Below are 24,808 nucleotides of genomic sequence, written 5' to 3' on the forward strand. Positions count from 1 at the left end.
TTGTGTTCAGCTACATTTTTTGCGGTTCTCAATGATGGTTGATCTGCAGTTTGTTGTGGTTGTGGGAGGATGTGAGTACCTGTTTATCTACACCACCATCTTGGCCGGAAGCCTCTGGAGATGGATTTTAATTGGGGACATTTATTGTGATCAAAGATGTGTGGGTTGTTGGGACTTTTTCAGAGGTCTTCCTTCCTTGGCAGTACAGAGGTCTGGTGAGACATTAAGGCTGGAGAAACCGAGGCTTGGGGAAGCTGGGGTTGAAAGCCGGAAGTGGCAGAGTCAGGAGTGGAGAATTCCAGAATCAGGTCTGCCTCTGTCAGCGCTCTGCCCAGAGAGCTACACTTGCCCTCAGTTCATCTTTATCTCCCAGGACACTCTGTCAGAGGCTCATTGAATCATGTAAGCTGATCCTCGACTGCAACTCTCTGATGCCAGACTGAAGTTTGTGCTTCTTAGAACTGATATACGTGACACTCCCAGTATTGGGGAGATTTTATTTCTTCTTTTGATTGAGGAAGAGGGAAGGATTACAAATAGTTATCATGGGTGATGCACTTTTATTTCTTTTTCTTAATATATTTTTATTGATTTCAGAGAGGAAGGGAGAGGGAGAGATAGAAACATCAATGATGAGAGAGAATCATTGATTGGGTGCCTCCTGCATGCCCCACTCTGGGGATCAAGCCCGCAACCCCGGCATGGGCCCTTGGCCGGAATCGAACCCAGGACCCTCCAGTCCGCAGGCCGACACTCTACTCACTGAGCCAAACCGGGTAGGGCTATTTCTAATTGACATAGTAGAGAGTTCAGTTTAGCTGGCACTCATCTGCTTTTCCTATTAATATACTTTTCCACCTGCAGATAATTGAAAAGCAATTAGAGGTCTTTGCAGCAAATATGAGTCACTGTAGAGAAACAGACATGCACATATGTGTGGCATTATGTGGAAATCTTGGAAACTTCTGCAGGCTCTAAGGATTGTATTTTTAATGTACTTCGTACAGTCCAGAGCAAACCAACGAATTAGCTTCCACTTCAGGCAAAGTTTGTTTTTCCTGGTACGTTCAGGTCAGCTACTGGTCACTGTGGTTTGGAGTAAACCTAAATGGATTCCTGTCCTTGGACAAAGACCAAGGACAACTGTAGGACTTCCCCATGTTAACCTTCGTTAGGCTTCTTGATTAATCACCCTGGCTCAGGAAGGCCAAGTGCTATTGCGGTCACTTTACAACAGGCCGTCAAAGCAGCGAGACGCTAAATGGCCCGTCCACACCACAGAACGGGTTGTAATGGAGTCAGAGCCGGAACTGAGCTCTTCTGAACACTGACTCATCCAAGGCTCTTTCCATGGCCCCAGACCGCCAGGCAGAAGGAAGTGACTGGCAGTGGTATTATTGTCAGGGCGTCAATTCTATGGTCAGAACCAATCCTCAAGAGGACACTGGTGGTGACAATTTCAGAAAAACGTGTGGTTCAGATTCAGCAGAACTTTATGAAAAGCCTTCCCGGGGGCAGGTCCTGAGCTCGGTGCTCTCCACTGTGCTGTTTGTTTCCCACGCTGGCCAACCAGGGGAGGCGGGGCCTTCAGCCTTGCCCTGCCAGCCTCAAGCACCATCAGTTCCACCCCAAAGGCATCCTTGGTCATCATGCAACCTGCGTTAGCAGTCAAATTAACATTCCCACCGTGCCCCCGGAATTGGAACGCACCAAAGACACCCTTACACATTTCTCCCTCTTTCCTGCCCGTAGGCCTCCTGGTGGGTACCCTTGATGTCGTGTTGGACTCCAGTGCCCGGGTGGCTCCGTACCGAATCCTGTACCAGACCCCAGACTCTTTGGTCTATTGGACCATCGCCTGTGGTAAGTAGCAGTATTTGGAAATACGGAGAAACGTTATGATTAGCAATGTTCTGTCAGGAGGGTAGGAACTTTAATTTGTGGAATGCAGTCACTTGGTGTTTTAGGGTAGGTAACCGTAGCCATTTCAGCAGATGAGCCCCCAAATCTCAATGGCTTAACACCAGAAAGGTTTCCTTCTGACGCTGGTGAAGTCTTGTTTGGATCCTGTGGCTTCCACCACCTGTAGTGACACCCTCTGGGGGCACAAAGCCTCCAAGGTCAGCCTCCAAGGGGCAGGTAGGAGGTGGAGACACACCTGCGTTTAACTTCCTTGGTCCAGAAGTATCACCGCTTTGGCACTCCGTTGGCTAGAACCAGTCACATGGCCTCAGTCTAACTTCAGGAGAAGCTGGGAAATGAAAGAATATGGGAGGTGTCAGTTGAGTTAAAGGATAATAAAAGCCTAATATGCAAATCGACCGAACGGTGGAACAACTGGTCGCAATGATGCGCACTGACCACCAGGGGGCAGACACTCAACGCAGGAGCTGCCCCCTGGTGGTCAGTGCGCTCCCACAGGGGGAGTGCCGCTCAGCCAGAAACCGGGCTCATGGCTGGCGAGCACAGCAATGGCAGTAGCCTCTCCTGCCTCCGCAGCAGTGCTAAGGAGCAGCGAACCAAGTGGTAAGGAGAGAGGGCTCCCGGACTGTGAGAGGGCGCAGGCTAGGCTGAGGGACCCCCTCCCTAACCCCCAGTGCACAAATGTTGTGCACCAGGACTCTAGTGCTTATGTATCCTAGCACAGGACTTCCTACTGAGTAGAGATTCTTTGTTTCTCCTGATGATAATTTGCAATAATGTGCTGTGCCTAAAATGTCGATAAACAATTATGCTATTATTGGATATCTCACTAGAACATCCAATCCAAAGTGGCCAAGCCTGTTTTAGTTATTTGTTTGCATGTGGCTTTTCACGTAGCCATAGGAAAAGAAGGGCACTGAACACTCCTTTTCTTTTTTTTTTTTTTGTCTTCACTTCATTTTAAAAAATTATGAATGGATTTTATTTTAGAACAGTTTTAGATTTTAGAAAAGCCCAACAGATAGTTTGGGGAACCCCCATATACCTTCCACAGACATAGTTTCCCCTATTATTAACATCTGACTATGGAACATTTGTTCCAATTAATGAACCGATATCGATACACTATGACAAATAAAGCCCATAGTTCATTTATATTTCCTTAGTTTTTATCTAATATCCTTTTTTGTTCAGGAGCCCATCAAGTATACTATTTTATATTTAGTTGTCATATCTCTTTAGGCTCCCCTTGGCTATGGACGTTTTTTAGATTTTCCTTGTTTTTTATAATCCTGCCAGTTTTGAAGGATACTGTATATGGTAGAATGTTATTTCAATGGAATTTGATCTTTTTCTATGCTTATGCTGGGGTGACGGATTTTCGTGAGGACAATCACAGAGAAACAGTGATATTTTCATCACATTATACCAAGCAAGGGTACATACTATAGACTTGATTTATGACTGAAGTAGTGTTTTTTTAGGTTTCCCCACTTTCAGGTTAGTTTTTTCTTCCATTCTGCCCTCTTTGGAAGGAAGTCACTATGCAAAGCCCACACTTAAAGAGTGAGGAGTATTAATTTATTCAACTATCGTTATCAATATGGAATCATGGATATTCTGTTCTTTGGGGGATGCTAATACTACTTTATTTTGTTGCTCCAATCATTTCTGCTTTGGCCATTGGGAGCTCTTATAGTTGACTTTATTCCGTTTTTAAATTGATCTCTGCTTATGGGCACAGACAATAGGGTGGTGAAGGCCTGGGGTGGGGGTGGGAGTGGGCTAGAAGGGGTCAGTGGGGGAAAAGCAGGGGCATATGTAATACTTTAAAAATAAAGATTTAATTATAAATAAAAAAATAAATTGATCTCTGCTTGATAGGAAGTGCTATGCTGGGATAGCTATAATAATAAAAGCGTAATATGCTAATTAGACTGGATGTTCTTCCGGACATCCTTCCTGACAACCTTCCAGATGAAGCTGGGGCTGCGAGGGAAGCCTGGTTCCCGGGTGCCAGAGGGAAGCCGGTGCCAGCAGCCGGGGGAAGAAAGGCCTACTCTTGCACGAATTTCATGCATCGGGCCTCTAGTAAAGATATAAAGATAATTAGATCCAGTCTCTGCTCTTGAGAACAAGAGTAAGTACTCAGTTACAGCCCAGTGGGAACAAGTACCATTCGGTGCCATTTGATTATGGGGCTCCCAGCTAAATCCAGGAATCTTGGCTGGCCTTCTCCATAGGTAGGGGGAGTTATCTGGGTGTGGTGTCAGGCTGCTGGAGGGCTCCAGTGCCCTAGCAATGCTCCCTCAAGGATTTCACAGTACCTGAAATTACAGTTTTATCCCTTTAAAGTCACTCTGGTTAAGATGCAAACAACCCCCTGAGAACAATGGAATGTCAGTCATTGTGCATTCTGGTGAATGAAGGGATGGTATCAGGGTTCAGGGAATAGAGAAAACCATCTAGGAGTGAGGGATGGGGATTAGAGCGAGAGGGAAAGAATAAAGGGTACAGGCAGAGGGAAGCTGGGACCCCAAAGAAGACAGACCCTGTAGCCCAGGCAGAGGCGGTTCATTCAGTACAAAGTGAAACCCTCGGGAGCTACTGTAGAAGGGGAAGTATCACATTTACTTGGCAAACCATCTAGAATAGTGTTAACATAGACAGTGTGGCCAGCAAGTGAAGAAGTAAAAATAAAGGAAATTAAAAACCCGGCAGAGCCACGAAACCACTCAACTCATGGAGGGTGTGGAAAGGACACTTGGACACATTCTCACTCGCCTTCCACTTGTGCCCAGAGGCTTTGAGTTCCTCTGGAGCCTGGGTCTCCTCTGATCTCTGCTGGGTACTCTCAGCTCCTGGCCTTCCTAGATCATAGACATGGACTGCGACTCCTCTTCTCCTATCCCCTCAGCCCTAACCATTTTCCCTCTGACACCTGACATGACTACTCCTCGGTCTGTTTCTTTGATTTTGCCGTCCTACGAAGCCCATCCTCTGAATGCCCATGTGGGGGGAGAGCCAGAGTTACACAGCTGAGTTACTCCTGAAAGATTTGCCAAGCCGAGGCTAAGGAGCACTACCAGGCAGTAAATGCTGATGGCATAATTTATGCCACAGAGAGATGTACTTTCGTTTTTCCCAGTAAGTACTGTCTGTCACAACTGCATGAGCTCATAATAGAACAGGTTTAGCTTCTGTGTCTATTGATTGCCCATAGACACAGCTCCAGAATTTCCTGGGGGCAGACTCCACGGAAGTGACAACCATTGTGAAAGTCCCATTCACCCATTAGTTGTTCTTCCTTATCGATTTCTGTTTCCGTCCAAATTGCTGGCTCCCTTTCATGAGAAGATTTTAAGAGCAGAAGCTGTACCTTAAAGATTTCTTTGATATGCTGACCTTTCGGTTTGTAATTTTAATGTTGGTGCGACGGTCTCTTGGGAGCTTTATTTTCTTGAATTTCATGAATCATTGTTGTAAGAGAAGCTTCAGCAAAGAAGCGGGTGAGTCTAATCCACTGCCCTGTAGATGCAGAATACAGAGGATTCCAAACCTTGTTCTATGCCACGTCTTGTGACTCTTCCAGAGGTGTCAGTTGAGTTAAAGGAGCATCTAGAACCATTGTCTTCACCTAGAGCACTTTCTATGCGAGAGCGGTAGTCTAGTGGTAAATCCTAGTCAGGTGATTCTCCTTAGACCTGAGCCCATGGGTCCGGGCAGGAGGAGGACCTAGTCCAGTGATGGGCAACCTTTTGAGCTTGGTGTGTCAAACTTCGCCAAAAAACTGAGCATAACTCAGGTAGTGTGTCACTTTGAGGAAAAGACATTATTTCGCAAATGTTTCATCCTCAGGAGCAGCAAATGTTTCATCCTCGGCATGGGTACTCTCAGCTCCTGGCCTTCCTAGATCCATAGACATGGACTGCGCATGTCATCAGAAATGGCTACGCGTGTCAGTGCTGACACGCGTGTCATAGGTTCACCATCACTGAGTCTAACTTACTGCCAGTAGAATAAGGACTTGGCCCTTGGCAATGTGAACCACAGAGAAGGGGGGTGGCAGTGAGGGGCGCGTGCGCAAGTTATTTGGTGAGATGTTATTTTCCTGTGCTTCTTTTTATTATCTTCTAACAGTCTATATCTAGATCAGTTTGAAGAAATTGATTTTTTTTTAACATTTCCTTGGCATTGAGACCTTTAATTGGGAAGGGGAGCCCAAATCCTTTCTGTGTAATGACTCTTTCTTTTCACTACTACCCCAAACGGAGCCACATTGTCTTTGGTTGATAGGACAATGGGCATCAACTCTCGCCTACTGAATTGCTCAGTGGTTTGTGCAGTAAATGGTACTTTTCACCATAAAGAATGTAAAAGAAGCTGTACCATAGGAATTTTTTCAGCTTGCTTTGTTGAGCTGGTTATACTCTGACAATTCTGCCTCTCACTCCAGAGTCAGTGGACTGATGATTTTGCACCTGGGGTACTAGGCTCACCAGGGAGCCACACAGCTGCAGGTCTTGTCCCAGTAGCTGGTGCTTTGGAATTGATGCCTCAGAAGCAGGAGAGAGCCCAGTCCTTTGCCCTCCTTGGCCTTCAGTGGACCTAAGTAAAAGGCAACCCATTTGGCGGTCCCCATTAGAAGGACTAGAAGGTTCTAACAGTAAGATGTGTTATACAGCCTCAGTGGAAATGTGGACATGTAGAAATGCAGGTCATTCCAAGGACATTGTCTAAAGAGGTGCTCTGGGAAAGGTGGGGAAGAAAGTTCTAAACCAAAGGACAGAAGGAGCTGTTGACAATTCCCTCTGGGTACATCTGACCTTCCGACAGGCCTGATAAGGAAATGGGATGAGGGTGTTTGATGGACACCTCACTGATAACACAGCCCTGAACAGTGCCTTGACTTGGCTGCCTTTTAATTTAGTTTCCCTCTTATTTACCATCCCAGGACCTCCTCTGGGCCTAGATAGTCATTCATTTCAGAACGGTAAGACATTAGCCACCACCTTGTTCAACACTCATAATTTAATGGGATACAGAGCAAAGTGAATCGCCCAAGTTCATATTGCTAGTCATAGCCAGGTAGTGCAGAGCTTAGACTGAGTCCTCAGATTACCCCACTTCCAGCGAGTCCTTTTTAGGCAGCACCATGCTGGTTTTTAGGATTAAACATTCTTTTTTACTCAGCAGCTGGTCAGGCCCAGAGTTTAATTAAAGATTGCTAATTGGTTCTGCTTCTGCTATTCCTCTACAGTAGCTAGAGAAAATGTCAGGTAATTTAGTTGCCTTCCACATGAGACACATTCCATATCGGTCAGCATTAGATAATCCTTTCTTGGTTAGTGGAACTCAAGAACTGGTCTTGGATCCTTTAAAGAGCAGCCTAAGAAAAGGTTTTAGAAAATATAGATAAGCAAAAAGAATAAAAAATTAAGAAACAATAATACCACATCACAAATCACATTTCAGACTTTATCCTATATAATAAAAGCCCAATATGCTAAGTGTCTGGTCCATTCAACCATTCAAAGCATAATATGCTAATTGTGATGCTAAGGCTGCTCAACCACTTGCTATGATGTGCACTGACCACCAGGGGGCAGACGCTCCTACTGGTAGGTTAGCTTGCTGCTCGGGTCCAGAAGATCGGGACTGAGGGAGACGGGCTGGACATGCCCTGGAGCCCTCCCATGGTCCCGCCCCGGCTGGCCAATCTCCCGCGTCCCTCTCTGGCCCTGATCTACACCGGTGGGGTCCCTTGGCCTGGCCTGTGTCCTCTCGCAATCCGGGACCCCTCGGGGAATGTCGGAGAGCCGGTTTCAGCCTGATCCCGCAGGCCAGGCCAAGGGACTCCACTGGCACATGAATTCGTGCACCAGGCCTCTAGTATTATATAAAATGTGTCTGTACATCAGGGTGGGGCAAAAGTAGGTTTATAGTTGTGAGTACACAAAACAATTTATTATTGTATTATTACTTATCAATTCTATTATTTTCCATATAAACCACTGTAAGTCTACTTTTGCCCCACCCTGAATATATATATGGATATACGTGGATCCATATATGTGTATAGACTCTCCATGCCAATAATATATTTCTATAATGTCAATTTCAATAGGTATATAATATTTAATTGTGTATCTAACATAATTTAACTAAATGATATGCTATTGTTGGAAATGTAGGGGTTTTCCACTAATGTTAACTGCATTTTGAACAACTTTTTAAAAAAATATATTTTATTGATTTTTTTACAGAGAGGAAGGGAGAGGGAGAGAGAGTTAGAAACATCGATAAGAGAGAAACATCAATCAGCTGCCTCCTGCATACCCCCTACTGGGAATGTGCCCGCAACCAAGGTATATGCCCTTGACTGGAATCGAACCTGGGACCCTTGAGTCTGCAGACTGACACTCTATCCACTGAGCCAAACTGGTTAGGGCCATTTTGAACAACTTTAATGACCATCCTCTGAATAAAATCTTTCCCATTTCCTTAACTATCACCTTAGGATCCATTTATAGAAGAAGGTATACTGAGTCAAAGCATATGCATGCATATATATATATATATATATATATATATATATATATATATGGCTTTTAGTGTTTCTAGTCCGATTGCCGAGCAGAAAGAGAGCCATTTACATTCTCTCCTTTGGGGTAGGGGAGGACGTTGGCACTTAAGTAAAATAAGGACACCACCCACTGGTTCTTACTGCCACAGTTGGATGAGTTACCTGGGCCTTTCCTTTCTCAACGTGGCTGTAAAGCCACTTTGGTCTGGTCCTGCCAAGGCCTTAGGGGTGAGTTAATAACAGTATTATAAGCAAATTGTTATGACCCATCAGAGATTACAAGCAGAGTTATGTAAGAAGCTTGTAATAGTTACACAAGGAGTTGTTCTAGGCATGCCTTCCTCAGTTACATGTACACTTGCAATCCAGACACAGTGGTGCCAGGACCAGGGAGAGTCCTGCTGAATGTGTGTTAGTCGAGCAATGGTTAAACAGCTAGGACTTCGTTGTGTCCTGACATTTCAAGATGAGATCTTTGTGCTCCGTTACTTATGATGATGCCAGCAGTTGTGAGCAGAGAGCAGTGCTGGTGGCAAATGCTACAAGGCTAGGGTTGTTTCAGTCTGGGGGTTGCCAGGCGAGTTGACTTAATGTTTCTTATTGCTGGCCCAAGTGCAGTGACTTGGTCGGCAGCTGTGAGGATGACCTCATCCCATTACATTACAAGGCAACGGTGCACGTGAGCTCATGAGAGCCAGGCTGCTATTCCCTAGCGATAGTCCATTTTTACATCTCATTCAATATTGAAGTGAGTGAGGATCATTTTTTGCCCATTGTAGGAGGTGGTTACATCAGCTCTTCCCTGGCATACCAAAGCCCTCATACTGCTGCGACTTAACTATTGTAACCTCGTCTCCTAACAAGGTCAATGTTACCCTGTGAGGTGCAGGTTCTAGGAGGGAGAACAGAGTGAAGGGCTAAACTCCCCATCTGTAAAAGTGAATGTGGAGCGTGTTGCTGCCTTCCGATCTGAAGGTGGCCTGAAAGTTTCTGGGCTCACCCCGTCAGACTTGACCAGAGCACCATACAGCCGCTCCTTGAGTAATGTCATTATAACACTGATAGGAATTTGTAGGAACTCAGTTGTTTATATCAATTAGCCTATGATAAAACTGGCTTCATTGTATGCCATTTCACAAGTCACAGAACCTATTGCCAGCATTAAGTGAAGACTTACGGTCATTACTCGTGGGTTTCCACCTGCTTCTGTGTTTCTTTGGAGGAGAGAAATCATTTCAAGACAGAGTTGTTGGCACAATAGTCTCCTTCAGTGGCATCAAATATTGAAGACATGAGCCTGGCTTTTTAGGTATCTTTGAAATTCTGACATTTATTATTGTTACCATTTTTACATTCATACAGGTGGTTCTAGGAAGGAAATCACTGAACACTGGGAATGGCTAGAGCAGAATCTGCTGCAGACACTGTCCATCTTTGAAAATGAGAATGACATCACCACTTTTGTGAGAGGAAAAATACAGGTAGGGGGTGTTTTGTTTTGTTGTTAAACTTTTAAATTGGAAATTATGTAAAACAGAAAAGTTGTAAAAATAGGCAAGAATGTGTATTTTTCCTCTTTCTCTTTAATTCTCACACACAAGGCTCCATGGACATGTTCCTTTGCATTTCCCTTTTCCACTTAACTCCTGTGTAACATAGCAGTTGTCACATGTTGTTGTTTTTAATTTTAATAGTTCTCTTTTGTATTTTGAAATTATTTTTATTTTTTAATGTTTTTATTGATTTCAGAGAGAGGAAGGGAGAGGGAGCAAGAGATAGACACATCAATGATGAGAAAGAATCATTAATCAGCTGCCTCCTGCACACCCTGTACTGGGTGGGGATTGAGCCCGAAACCCAGGCATGTGTCCTCGCCGGTAATCAAACTATGGCCGGGTTCATAGGTTGACACTCAACCACTAAGCCACATCGGCCAGGCTGAAATTATTTTTAAACTTACAGAAGAGCTGCAAAGATAGAGCAGAGAATTCCCATAGACCCCTATGCTCAGCTTCCCCGAACGTTAACATTGTCTATAACCACGTACATTTACCAATACTGAAATTAACATCAACATGATGTTAACTGAACTACAGATTTTATTTGTGTTTTACAGTTTTTCCATTCATGTCCTTTTTTATTTTGCAGCCCAATCTAGGATCCCATGTTGCATTTAGTTCTTTGTTTTTTTGAAGATGCATATTTTGTGTGTGTGCACCATGGACAATTCTGCCAGTCTCCCATGCTTGGACATTTAAGCATTTTCTAATATTTTGCAATTATAAACAATGCTACACACCTATGTACATATATGTATTTTCATATTGTTGTGGCTGTATCTTTTAGATAAACTGGTAGAAGTGGGATTGCCAGGTCACATGGTGAATGTATGTGTCTTTTTGCCGAATGTTGCTAAATCCCCCTCCATCTTTCATTCCCACTGGTAACAATAGGAGCGTCTGTTTCCCTGCAGTTTCACCAAAAGGCTGGACTCTCAAACTGTTCAGTGTTTGCCAATCTGATGGGAAAGAAATATTTTAGTGTTGTTTTAATTTGTACTTATTTATGAGTGAAATTGAATATCTTCATATGTTTAAGGGCCATTTTTATATCACTGTTTGTAGACTGTCCGCTTTTTCTGTCTTTTGACCTATTTCTCTATGGGCCTTTCGGTCTTATTTTTCTTTAATTCTTAAAAGTCCTTTTTACATAAAGGATATTAGCCTTTAATTACAGTTTTTTTCTGTTGCAACATCTGGAGTTTTAATCACAATGAAAACCACTTTCTTTGCACCCAGGTTAAGGAGGAATTCTAGGAAGTGATCTGACAGTGTGCTTCTCATTAAATTTCCACAGAATGGTCTATTTTTATTTTATTTCTTCTTCTTTACACGAACACATAGTGATTTTATACTCAGAAAAAGAAGGATAAACATGCAAATGGTATCTCTTCTTTAGAATCTAATGTTTTGAAGAGAGAAGTAAATTTGAACTGCACCACAAAAAAAATTAGTGAGGACTGAGGAGAACAAAAGCATATATGATAATATCAACCTCTTCCTTGCTCTCACCCCCACCCCTCAAAGTGAAGATTTAATCACTGTTCGAGATTGATAATGTGTTTCTTCTCCATCCTTATTAAAGAGATTGGAAGAGTAGGGAAGAAAATAAAAGTGAGAGAAGGGGAGACATTGCAGATGGTCCGTGTGAAGCTAGGAGGAGTTGGCAGACTCCAGACTAGAAAAACAAGTTATTCTAGATTAATTGAGAGTTGTTTTATTGATTAAAAAACAATCAGATTGTCTTTTTTAAAAATATATTTCTATTGATTTCAGAGAGGAAGGGAGGGGGAGAGAGAGAGAGAAACATCGATCGGCTGCCTTCTGGATGCCTCCTACTGGGGATTGAGCCCGCAACCCAGGAATGTGCCCTTGACCGGAATCGAACTCAGGACCCTTCAGTCCGCAGACCAACGCTCTATCCACTGAGCCAAACCGTCTAGGCCAACAACCAGATTTTATAACATCTTCATTTTGTTTCTAAGTCATGTATCTGAATTTCTGGGAAGTAATGGAAGTGGAGAGAGTCTGAGGATCCCCGATTTGATCATGCAGGAGGGGCAGGGTGGAAGGGGCACCCTACTGATGTGGGAAACCCAGAGACAGGAGGCATCTTCTCTCCAGGAGCCACTGAGGTGCTCAGTTACCTTGTCATGTTATTGTCGTTGGGAAATAGGTACAGATGAAGAGCTGTAGCAAGACACAGGAGCTTAGAAGTGACAGTAGCCAGGAGAAACAAAACAAAAACAAAATAAAGACTAATTATGTCCAATAGCTATTCTTTTCACAATTTTTGTTACATCAAAAATGTAAGATTTAATATCCCTGAAACCAATTATGAGGAAGGAATTGCTATTAATGCAATTATGTGTGAAAGAGTGTCATTCATGTGTAATGAATGTTTAAGCTTTCACAGATTAATAAGAGAACCAACAAATTTATTTGTTTGAGATTTAATTAACTTTTATAAATTCTGAATGTAATAATTAACTATAGAGCCAAATATAAGTCAAACACCAAGAGAATATTTTGTGTTCCTAGATTTCTAATATGCATTTTATCATAATAGTAGTTTTACTATACATTTAATTTTGTATCATGTCTTTTTACTTTGACTAGTACTATAAACCACATATTATATAAATTTTAGTTGTTATTTTAATAACTAATATTCTTCCTTAATTAACTTTATCATCTCTCTCTCTTTAGGTGTCTCCTTGGCTTCTAGACTAGTGGGGGGCTGGCACAAGCAATAATACCCTGAATACTTTTGTTCAGATAATTTTTCCGATAGTTTTTGCTTTTTTCCTTTGGGATAAATTACAAAACGTTGGTTAATGGGGTAAGAGTTTAACATTTTTTAAATTTTTAAAATAAATCTTTATTGTTCAGATTATTACAGTTGTTCCTCTTTTTCCCCCATAGCACCCCTCCACCCGGTTCCCACCCCACCCCATGTCCTCTCTCCCTCTCTTCCCCCCCCCCCCCCCCCCCCCCGCTGTCCTCATCTATAGGTGTATGATCTTTGTCCAGTCTCTTCCCACACCCCCCACACCCCTTCCCCCCCGAGGACTGTCAGTCCTTTCCCTTTTTATGCCCCTGATTCTATTATATTCACCAGTTTATTCTGTTCATCAGATTTTTTATTCACTTGATTTTTAGATTCACGTGTTGATAGATATGTATTTGTTGTTCATAATTTTTATCTTTACCTTTTTCTTCTTCTTCCTCTTCTTAAAGAATACCTTTCAGCATTTCATATAATACTGGTTTAATGGTGATGAACTCCTTTAGCTTTTTCTTATCTGTGAAGCTCTTTATCTGACCTTCAATTCTGAATGATAGCTTTGCTGGGTAGAGTAATCTTGGTTGTAGGTTCTTGCTATTCATCACTTTAAATATTTCTTGCCACTCCCATCTGGCCTGCATAGTTTCTGTTGAGAAATCAGGTGACAGTCGTATGGGTGCTTCCTTGTAGGTAACTAACTGTTTTTCTCTTGCTGTTTTTAATATTCTCTCTTTGTCTTTTGCTCTTGGCATTTTAATTATGATGTGCCTTGTGTGGTCCTTTTTGGGTTCCTTTTGTTTGGGGTTCTCTGTGCTTCCTGGACTTTTAAGTCTATTTCTTTCACCAGGTGGGGGAAGTTTTCGGTCATTATTTCTTCAAATAGATTTTCAGTATCTTGCTCTCTCTCTTCTTCTGGCACCCCCATAATTAGGATGTTGGTATGCTTGAAGTTGTCCCAGAGGCTCCTTACACTATCTTCATATTTTTGGATTCTTTTTTCTTTTTGCTTTTCCGGTTGGGTGTTTTTTGCTTCTTTGTATTTCAAATCTTTGACTTGATTCTTGTGATCCTCTAGTCTGCTGTTGGATCTCTGTATATTTTTCTTTATTTCAGTCAGTGTCTGCTTAATTTCTAGTTGGTCCTTTTTCATATCCTCGAGGGTCTCACTAAATTTATCGGCAGTTTCTAGAAAATTCTTGAAAAACCTTATAACCGTGGTTTTGAACTCTATATCTAGTCGTTTGCTTTCTTCCATTTCTTTCATTTGTGACCTGTTTCTTTGTCCCCATATTTTGTCTGCTTCCCTCTGTTGATAGAGTGGCTTTGTGTGCTAGGTGTCCTATAGGGCCCAGTGGCTCAGCCTCCCCAGTTACCTGAGGTGGACACTCTTGGTGCACCCTTTTGTGGGCTGTGGACACAGTCTTGTTGTAGTTAAGCCTTGATTGTTGTTGGTATCACTGGGAGGAATTGACCTCCAGGCCAATTGGCTGTGAGGATCAGCTGTGTCTACACTGGGAGAACTTCTGTGCTAGAGACACTCTTATGAGGCAAGACTTGCTTCAGTGGGGCTTTGGTGCTCACTGAGTCTGCCCCTTGAGTGTGTCCCTTATGGATCTGAGGAGTTGTAATCTGGATGGTCCCACTCTGACCCCTGGGTACACTGGCTCTTGGATCTCCAAGGAGGTGCTAATTTAGCTTCTGCCTGAGGCCACCCAGCAGGAGCTACAGAGAGATCTGCAGATTCCTTTTCTTTGTTTGGGTTTTGGAGGTGCCCAGATGAGGCCCAACTGTGAAGCAATGCAAGCTGCTGTGGGGCCTTGGGCCTTCTTTTGGATGTTCTGGGTCTCACTGACTCAGCTGTAGTTTGTTAGGTAAGTTTAGATTTCAAAGGACCAGGCCATTCATATGCAAAAGCTTCTGCGCACAGCTTGGGTGGGGCAGGGTCTCAGGGTGGAGCAAACAGCAATGGCTTCCCATCAGCCCTGCTCTAAGAGGCCCCCAGGTTTCAGTGTCCCTCGGTAATCGCTGCAAGCACCTCTGAGAGAAAGCTGCCCTCGAGTTCCACCCAATGCCAGACAGTCCAGTTTCTCCCCGGATGAGTCTGGATCCCCAGAGTCTCATCTGAAACTGGAGTTCAGAGCAGTCAGGAACTTGTGTCTCCCTCCAGATTGAAAAAGACAGCTGCGTACTCAGTTGCCAGCCCTCTCCGCGTGCATACCTCCGTACCTCTGCCTTTACTTCCGCAGCTCCTCTGAGTCTCAGTGTGCTTTTCTCTTCCCTTCTAGTTGTAGAATTTCCACTCAGCCAGCCTTCCTGTGGTTCTGGATGATGTCTGTTTTGTCTTTTAGTTGTAGTTTTGAAGTGGTTGTGCGAGGCAGCAAGCTCAGGTGTTTACCTATGCCGCCATCTTGGTTTCTCTCCCAGTTTAACATTTTTAATGGACCTTAGTAGATATTGTCAGTATATTAGAATCCCTATATGATTACACCACTGCTTACTTTCAGCATTAAAATAGTTGTTTAAATTGTTTTTCAAACTGAACAGGTCAAAGTTGGTGTTTTACTGTTTTAATTTTCTATCTTTGATTGATTATGAGGTTGAACACTTTTTCATGTTTACTTAGTTAATTTTCTTTTTTGTGTGAATTACCCATCAATGTCCCTTGTTCATTTGGATTGTAGTAATTTTCCAAAGTTATAGGGAGCTGTTCCCTAGAACCAGGTGACCTATTTCATATTATGTAGAAACTGTAGAACATGCAGGAAAGAAATATTCTATCCTTTTGTTCCATCATCTGGTCAACCTGGCTGAAAAACTACAGCAAACCAAGAAGAGGTTCTGCATTCTAGATCCTCTCTGTTCCTAAAGGTGGAAAATTTGGGAATGTAGCTTCATGGAGACTATTATCCTCACTAGTTGAAACTAGTTGGCAAGGAATGGTCTGTTTTGTATGAGTGTATTAGATCCCAGAACGTTTCAGAGTGATGTTTCTCAGTGCTATAGCCGCATAAATCTTCTCATTTGAAAACATTTTCTTTTTTAAACTTTAAATGTGTATTCTAAATGTGGTATTTAGTAGATCTTTGGATAGCAGGATCTGAACTTAATGTTTTCCACTCAAAACCTATGGGTATCATTTGGTTTGTTATACCTCACTCGCTTCCTTATTCTCACTTTAGGTAAGAGCCCAATAGTGAATCGAAAATGTGAATGGTCTAGAATTTTGGATTTCAGACTGGTAGCAGTTGGGAACCACTCAGGATTTTTATACTAAGAATTCTGTAGTCAAAATAAGTATTAGGAAGATAAATCTGTAGGGATCATCCAGGCTGTACTGGAAGCGTAAGAGCCCAAAGGCAGGAATTCCATGTATGAGTCAGTTGCAATTTTCTGTTCTTGGAATATGGAGGGTTCATTCGCATCAAGGAGAATCCAAGAGGTTGCCCAACTTCACCCAGCGAGGTCGTGATATTGTTGGGATCTGAACCCAGAACTTTCATGCTTGAAAGCTCATGCTATCCAGTGGTACCCTGAGATCAGAGAAGATGAAGATGAGGTTAGAGGGATTTGATGTTACAAAGTGGAATTCGAGGGAGCATTATTATTATTTTTTTTTTACCAACAGATATATGTAGAAGCCAGTTTATAGGGAATTATGGAGGAATTGGATAACAATAAAATGGCCTCTCAAGCTACTCAAGTGATTAGATAGTAGAGTTAGCCAGTCACTTTCTGTGCAAATATTTCATTTTCTGTCCAGCTGACCTAATTTTTGCTCTTACATTCACCCTTTTTCTGTTTAAATGGGTGCTTGTTCCTTTTCTCTAAGTTCCCGAATACTATTCATGGCCCTGAGACAGCAGGTTTGTGGCCAAGTGTCAGTTAGTGGCATGCCTTCTGGTCTATCTTTCCTTCCTTGTCCAGTCATGATGAATTTTTGTTGATTTTTGAGAAAGGCAGAAATTGACCTTTGGCATAACTATCACGATAAGCTTGGAAAATCAGTAGAACTATCAAAATCTTTACATTTCCTCTTTTATAAAATAAAATTATGGGTTTTATTCTAAGTAAACTTATTAACAAAATGATTAAAACCAAAAATAGATACACCTAAAAGAAATTAAGAAAAAGGTGATTAGCAAAAATAAACAGATAATACAATCTATATTGTTATTTTGAAAATATTTTCGTACACAAATGCTGCTTGTTAATTGGCTTTGAATTTTGGGGTTGCCTTTGAAAAAAAATTTATCAGTTTAAAAAAATGTAGTCTTAGAAATTGTTGTTTTTTTTTCCTTTCCAGTATGTACAGTGTACAGAAAACAGCAGCTCTATTCATGGTAATACCTCTGTGTGCTTTTGTTTCATCCCTACTTAGGGCATCATTGCAGAGTATAACAAAATCAATGATGTGAAGGAAGACGATGACACTGAGAAGTTTAAAGAGGCCATTGTGAAATTCCACAGGCTATTTGGGATGCCCGAGGAAGAGAAACTCGTCAACTATTACTCTTGCAGCTACTGGAAGGGGAAGGTCCCCCGTCAGGGTTGGATGTACCTCAGTATTAACCACCTTTGCTTTTATTCTTTTCTTATGGGAAGGGAAGGTAAGTTGTCTAGGATTTCAGAGGGAAGCTTAGGAAATTCTACTGAGGTTTGCCCTGAACTCATAAACCACATACCAAAAAATAAATCTATAGTTATGACTGGGTCAGCATTGCCTTTTAACTATTTAACAAGTGAATCATTTTTCAGTTCAATATTTGTAAAAAAAAAATAAAAATGTGTCTATTAAGTAATAAAGATTCACCAAAGGCATGATTAATTTAGTAGACATGGACTTAAATTGACAATAATTATGAACTTGGAATTTATGTGGTTTGCATTTGTCTCTCATAACTAACAAACCAAACAATAATAGATGTGGACACGCAGAGGCAAAGGAATTCAGGGCACCTGGGAGTTGGGGTGTGCGGTCGCAGTATCTCAGAGGGGTTTTGAGGAGCCGGGAGCTGACCTGAGCCTTGCTCCCTGTGCTCAGCCAAGCTGGTGATCCGGTGGGTGGACATCACTCAACTGGAGAAGCGCGCCACGCTGTTTCTGCCCGACGTGATCAAAGTGAGCACACGGTCCAGTGAGCATTTCTTCTCCGTGTTTCTCAACATCAACGAGACCTTCAAGTTAATGGTGCAGCTCGCCAACATAGCCATGAGGCAGCTCTTAGACAACGAGGGATTCGAACAAGATCAGTCCCTGCCCAAACTGAAAAAGAAATCTCCTAAAAAAGTGTCTGCTCTCAAACGGTAGGTGCCAGAGACACGGAGTCTTACAGACTTTGGAAACAAGAAACCCATCCATTTGTTCAGGCAATGTGACGTTTTCTGAACAACTCAGGGTTCCGGACGCTTTCTGGGTAGAGATACCGAAGTGGAAAAGGCTGCCTGCGGCACACCCAGCTCAGGAAGTGAGGCCGAGGTGGCCAGCGCCAGCACAGCCTGGCGGGAGCTCTTCGGGCCCCGTGGGCACACACATGGGGAGATGGGCAGAGGGTAGGAAAGGCCCCTCAGTGGAGACTGCGAGGAGCTGGGGTCTCGGTGGTAGTGGAAGCTGCCCCTGCAGATTCAGCCGGGCGGCTGTTCCCAGCAGAGGGAAAAGCACAGAGAGAAGGAAGTCCATCCCACGTCTGGAAGGCGGCAGAGCACGGGGGCGGAGAGGCTGCTGAGAAGCCTGGAAGCCTGCATATGGGAGCAGAGCTAGAGAGAGAGAGTGAGGGAAACGTTGACGCTCTATAGTGTGTACGCATGGAACTGCCCTACACTGAGGTGGGGAATGAGCATGTCCAGGGGTGTGAGAGCTCAGTTCTGATCCTGTCCAGCAAGTTGCCTGCAGGACATCTAGTGGGGGATTGGACCAGTAACATATGGAATTGGAAGTCACTGGCTTACAGCTGGTAGTTGGAACCTGACATGTGTCACCACCACAATGAGTGTCTTTGGTTATTTGAGTCATGTTTCAACAGAGTGGTGGAGGATGAATGGGGTTACTGCAGTGGTTTAAATAGCAAATGAAAGGAAGGAAAGGGAACTAGGCAAGGATAGACTGCTTTTAAAAAAATTCTTTGGTAAAGGAGGGGCATTGCTCTCTTTAGAATGCAGAAGATTTGAATACAGGTTAAGGGAAGAGTGTTTGGATGAAGGTAGGTGCAGGTAGGGGTGTAGGAGGGTAGGTGCAGGGACAGGAGGAACAGAGATAAAAGTATAAGAAAACAATAACTTTAATATATGTGCCGAGACCTCTCCTTTTGTGACAGGGAAAGGAAGGAAGACTAGTGGGATGGAGGTAATTTTGGAGATGGAGGGAGGGAACTCCTACCTAGCTTCATGAGGCTAAGGTCGGGTAGAGGTTGAGGGGAGAGGTTTTAACAACCTATATGAAGAACAGGAAGAAAGTCAGGGGAAAAGATTGTAGTCAGAGGACCCAGCTGAGGCTGTGGAAACGAGTTGTCCATGAGGTGGGTTATTCCTGTATTTCAGGCCATTTTGTTGTCTATGGAGGGTGGCAGTGCGATCAGCAGACTCAAGAGGCTCGTTTGCATCCTTACTAGCTCTTTCTTAAAAGATACCCTCCCCCCAAGTGGCGCTGGATACGTGTCAATGTAACAGTCTCTTTAGAAATTACTGTATTCCTTTAGAAAAAGAATGCATTTCCTGTGCAGGCCTAGTTTCCTAAGACTCTTGAACATTTTCAGATATTGATTATAAAATGACTACAGAAGGTATCTAACTATATTAAGGTAATTTTATTATGCTTTTGGGTCATAGGTTGGCATTAGCGCCAATAGTAAGCCAAGAAGGTAGGGATAAATCCAGCAAGATTGAGGAGGGGTAAGGTGGGCTGGGGACCCTCCATGGCTGCATCATTTAGAAGGTATTGAAACATTCCTGTTGCATGATGTGAGTTATTATTATTGCTTTCCAGCGACCTTGACGCCAGGGCCAAGAGTGAGAGGTACCGTGCACTTTTCCGGCTGCCCAAAGATGAGAAATTAGATGGCCACACAGACTGCACCCTCTGGACCCCATTTAACAAAATGCACATTTTGGGGCAAATGTTTGTGTCCACAAATTACATCTGCTTCACCAGCAAGGAGGAAAACTTGTGTAGCCTCATTATCCCACTGCGGGAGGTAAGCCTCAGGTGAAATGGATTTTTAAGTTTCATTTGTGATACTTTTCTGTGTGAGCCAGGAATGTATTTACCAGAAGTTGGCTGGCTTTTAACCGTAAGTGAATGTTCGTAATTCTTTGGTGGCACCTGCCACCCTTTCATGTATTGCCATTGATCTGAATGGCGGTGGGACCTGAGAGAGTTCTTCCAATGGCAGCCTAGTGTTTTACATGGAAATCTCATTCTTACTCAGGTTTGGTGAGGCCCACGGATCAGGAGATGACTGCCATTGAACAATAGATTGTATCTTTGGAGTGGTGAACACACACTACAATATGCAGATGATGTATTATAGAAATGTATACCTGAAACCTGTATGATTTTATTAACCAGTGTTACCCCAATATTTTCAATAAAAGTGAATAAATAAATAAATGAAAATGCAAAAAAAAATTTAAAAAAAAAAGAAAGGTAGATTGTTAGACTCACAGATGCCACTGGGAGGGGCCACAGGGGCCACTTGGCTAAGCACCAGGCCGGCAAAGGGAGCAGGGGAAACTGTGTGAGAGTCTTATTGTGGTCTCCAAGGGAAGGAACAGGAGAGGCAGGAGTAAGCAGGCTGGTGTGAATAATTTCAGTGGATTCTGGGGTGTAGGCGCTGTTCCTAGTTATCTGGTGTCTGGCCCCGGGGCAATTAGGGCAGGTGAACCGTGAGCCTGAGTGCGAGCTGGATAGAGGAGCTGGTTGGGCTGTGGGCTCTGGATGGGTTGGCTTGCAGAGGAAAGGCCTGTTCCGGGTGAGTCTCTGGGAGTTGTCTAACTCTGGAAGGGTGGTCCTACCAGGGTCTGCAAGGCCCCAAGATATCAAAGCATCAAATACAGAAACTGGAAGATGTAGATGTTCCACCTGGCTCACAGCCTTGAGGGCAGCTTCGCCTGAAGGACGCGGCCTCGGTTGTGAATCCAGAAGCCAGGTGTTCAGATCTGGCCCTCCGATTCCCTGCACTGGGAGCACCAGGGCTGAGCCCAGCCCAGATCTGCCCAGTCTGAATCTCTGCAAGTTCTAGAATCTGCATTGTAATCAAGTCCCAGGCTGGCTCTCATGTACAGTCCAGACGAAGAAGCAGTCGTATTGTATGTGGGTGGAGGCGGGTTCTGTCGTGTCTGCCCAGGGTGCTCCTGTGGAAGCCTGGCTTGAGGTTTGGGCTTGAGAAGGAGCTCCAGGTTAGGGTGTCAAGGCTGGCAGACCTGCAGTTTCTAGCCTGGAAACTTGCAGCCTCCCCTAGCCCTTTCCTAGAAGTGAAGGTGGTTCGAAGCGTTGGTTGTTAAAATGGGCCCTTTGTTAAGATTCCCTGTAGTCAAGGATTCAGGTTTCCCTCTGCCTTCGTTTCTTTTTCAAAAATAATTTATGGTGGGAATGGCTTGGGGGGAGGAGGGGTCAAGTGGGGAAAAAGGAGACATGTAAAACTTTAGACAATAAATTTTAAAAAATAATAAAACAAAAAAAAATAATTTAAGCATTTTTTCTTCTTTTAAGAATAATGGCACCACCATTACAGAAAATATGTAGAAGTATAGACAAATAAGATAAAAACAAAATTCATCCCTCGTCCCACCATTCAAAGACAACCGCTGTGAACATTCTGCTGTACTGTTCTCCAGGTTTCTTCTCTACTTTGTTGTGTATATATCATTGATGTCATTCAGTTATAAAACAAAGAGAATTTTTATTTTTTGCTTATTTCCTTTAACAGCGAGTATATTTCTTAAACTTTTCCCTGTATCACTAAGTATTCTTTTGTGATATAATTTTTAATGACTGCATATTATTTCGTTCAATGGATATATAGTTTATATATTCAGTTACCTATGATTGGATCTTTGCATTATTTTTAGTTTTCTCCCAATCAGATGTAAAATTTTCCCTAAATTATAAAGTCCTGGAAGCTTAATTGGTGGACTAAAAAGAATGGAAAATGTCAGGCAATTGGCACATGTAGGTTTGTTTGTGTGTGTGTTTTTTTGTTTGTTTTTTGGGGTGTTTTTTTTTTTTGGCACATCTAGTTCTTATAGGATGAGCTAACTGGTATTACGACACCTTCTGAGGCCAAGATACTTTGTTGGTGGTGATTTCTGAGATGGGTAATTCAACAGTATTTACATTTGATTCTGAAATGGATTTTAAAGCTTTTCCAGCCAATTTACTTTCTTTGCCAATAAACTGTTCCTAACTTAATTTTCTTCATCAAGTCCGACCTGAGTGTAGGAAAGCAGAGCTACCTGAAGTGGCCAGGGAAACCCATCTTGGGATTAAGAATGTACTATGGAGGTGCCGTTTATGATTCTGTGCAAGGCACCATTCTCCGAACCAGAGGGAAGTGAGCAGAGAAGGGCGGAAGGCGCTGCTGGATCTTCTGCTCTCCTGTTCAGAATCTGCCAAGGTTTTGGGTCCAGCTAGCTCTGTGTACGTGTTAGTGCGATTACAATAATGAGAGCCAGGGCAGTTGGGAGAATGGAGACGGATATTCTCGGCCTGTCTTCCCCTCGCTAGTTTCCTAACAGGCAGGAGGGCAGAGATAGCTCCGTCGCATTTCAGGGTGAATCGGAGCCGGGACAGCAGTGGAGGCAGCATTTAGAAATAAAGCATGTTTGGGTTGGAGGAATGCAGCTCAGTGAAATGGCAGTGCCCTTCCCTTAACCTGGTGAAACGCGGAGAGAGATTAACAGTGGAGCCCTAACCCGCACTAATGGAAGAAGCAAAGGACTTAATGTAATTTTTATTACCTTTTGGTAACGATAATGACAAAGCTGAGGGGTGGGGCTCCCACCTCCCCACCCTCTTTCTGGAATCTGAGTAGAGAGTGGTCTCTCTGTGGACTGCGTACCTTTAGGAACTGAGTTAAGCTGACGGATTAGCAAGGGCCTCCATGGGAACGTTCAGTCCTGTTTGGAATGGACATTATTAGCATTAGCTAGACGAGGAATTGACTGGAGATTATTAACATATATTTCACATCTAGACTTAAGGTACACCTGCTCAACAGATGGTCAATGATTACACAGAATCAGTTGCTGTAGATTTTTTGTTGTTAATCCTCACCCAAGGATATTTTTTCCATTGAATTTCAGAATGGAAGGGAGGGAGAGACAGAGAGAGAGAAAAACATCAGTGTGAGAGAGACACATTGATTGGTTGCCTCCTGCATGCATGGGGCCAGGGATGGAGCCTGCAGCAAAGGTACGTGCCCTTGACCAGAATCGAACCCATGACACTTGAATTCATAGGCTGATGCTGTAACCACTGAGCAAACTGGTCAGGGCACGTTGCTGTAGATTTTGAAGAAACTTCTGAGGCAGCAAAGCCAGAGGATAAAGTGAGCTGATCAGATTCCTCATTAGATAGAGATTCCAGATGAAGCCCCCTACCTTTTTAGTCATAAATATCCTTGTGAATGTTCCATATTAAACTCGGAGATTTTATTAAGTTCCAGTCTACTTTATAACCCAAGGTAATGAAAATGTGTTTCATTAAATTGTAGAATACTCGAAGGTAGCTAGTACCTTTTCCTGGAGGCGCCAAGCTCACGGGATACAAACCTACTAGAATTCATTTGATGACAATATTTTGTAACCCACGTTGAGCGAGCATTCATAGGTTTTTATGTGGAGGTTGCTGGTGGTTTCTGTATTCAGGATCCAGCCAGATAAAGGACTTTCCTCTTGATCGAGATCAGAATGGCTCTTGAGCTTAAACCTTTAATTCCCTTGGCGTCTGTCACTTAATTCTGACACCTGGTGCCCAGAAATAAATTTTGTTGTGAGAAAATTTTTTTGTGAGCTTTTACAAGTCTTTTAAAAATAGGCATAGTTTAACTTTTTTCCTAAGTGCCCTGGGAGAATCCTATTCATGATAAGGAGGGTTTTTCCTGTTTCTCTAGCCTTTTTTTTTTTGCTTTCAGGAAAGAAAAGAACGTTTTTATGTGCAGCTCCAGGAATCGCAGAGGATTCCTTTAAAATATATATATATCTAACCGTGTGCATTTATAAAACCTGAGCGCAGAAGTCAGATCCTGCAGTTTGTCCCTTTATGGATCCCGGTCTGGTTATGGCCACTTTGCACTTGGGCTGTGAACTTCTTAGGCAACACCAGTAGGTTTTTTAGCCTTAAAAGGAAGAGAAAAGTTTTTCAAGTTCTGCTTTGAAGGAAATTGTATTTCACATGAAAATGCTGATGAAGAGGTTAAAGTTGGACCTGTCTAAACTGCTTGCAAGTAGAATGAAGAGGGGGAGGGGAGCTTTAATTATATAGTCAGAATCACTGCAATTAAGCCGTTTATCTAGGGCTTGCCTTGAGGTTATTTTTTTCCTAACGTGCTAAAGAAAAAAAAGTTCTAATGCGCTTATTCTAGTTTCCAGTTGGTGAAAATCCTATTATAAACCACCAAATGTATGTCTTCAGCTCAGAGCTGAAACAGATGTCTCCCTTCTGTACTTCTCTCCACACCCCCCACACACCACACCGTCCCCTAGTGCAGATGGGGTTGCAGTTAAGCCGCTTACATCATGTCTGTTCAGAATTGAGTGAAGCCTGCAAAGCCCTGGAGTCCGAGGGAGACGGCTGAAGGATTGCCTGTGTTCTGAAAACCACCCCAACATTGGGCTAGGTGAAAGGAACCAGCATCGGGACTGCGTTCTGTCTCACATGCATAAGGCAGCAGCTAGGGGTTCTCTCCTTGATGGCTCTATGAAATTTTAATGAAAATCAGAGAATTCCTTCACAGGGTTT

At 43.1% G+C, this 24,808-nt stretch overlaps 1 protein-coding gene across 1 annotated transcript in view; it reads left to right on the forward strand.

The window, feature by feature from the left end:
- Positions 1-24,808, forward strand: part of TBC1D9 (TBC1 domain family member 9) — an 85,142-nt gene that overhangs the window by 35,017 nt on the left and 25,317 nt on the right. The window contains exons 2-6 of the mRNA XM_079772830.1: positions 1,753-1,863; positions 9,872-9,990; positions 17,235-17,463; positions 17,898-18,159; positions 19,835-20,042. Coding sequence (XP_079628956.1) covers positions 1,753-1,863; positions 9,872-9,990; positions 17,235-17,463; positions 17,898-18,159; positions 19,835-20,042 — 929 coding nt within the window. The remainder of the gene's footprint in view (positions 1-1,752; positions 1,864-9,871; positions 9,991-17,234; positions 17,464-17,897; positions 18,160-19,834; positions 20,043-24,808) is intronic.

Source organism: Cnephaeus nilssonii (genome assembly GCF_951640355.1).
Source record: "Cnephaeus nilssonii genome assembly, chromosome: 5".
NCBI lineage: Eukaryota > Metazoa > Chordata > Mammalia > Chiroptera > Vespertilionidae > Cnephaeus > Cnephaeus nilssonii.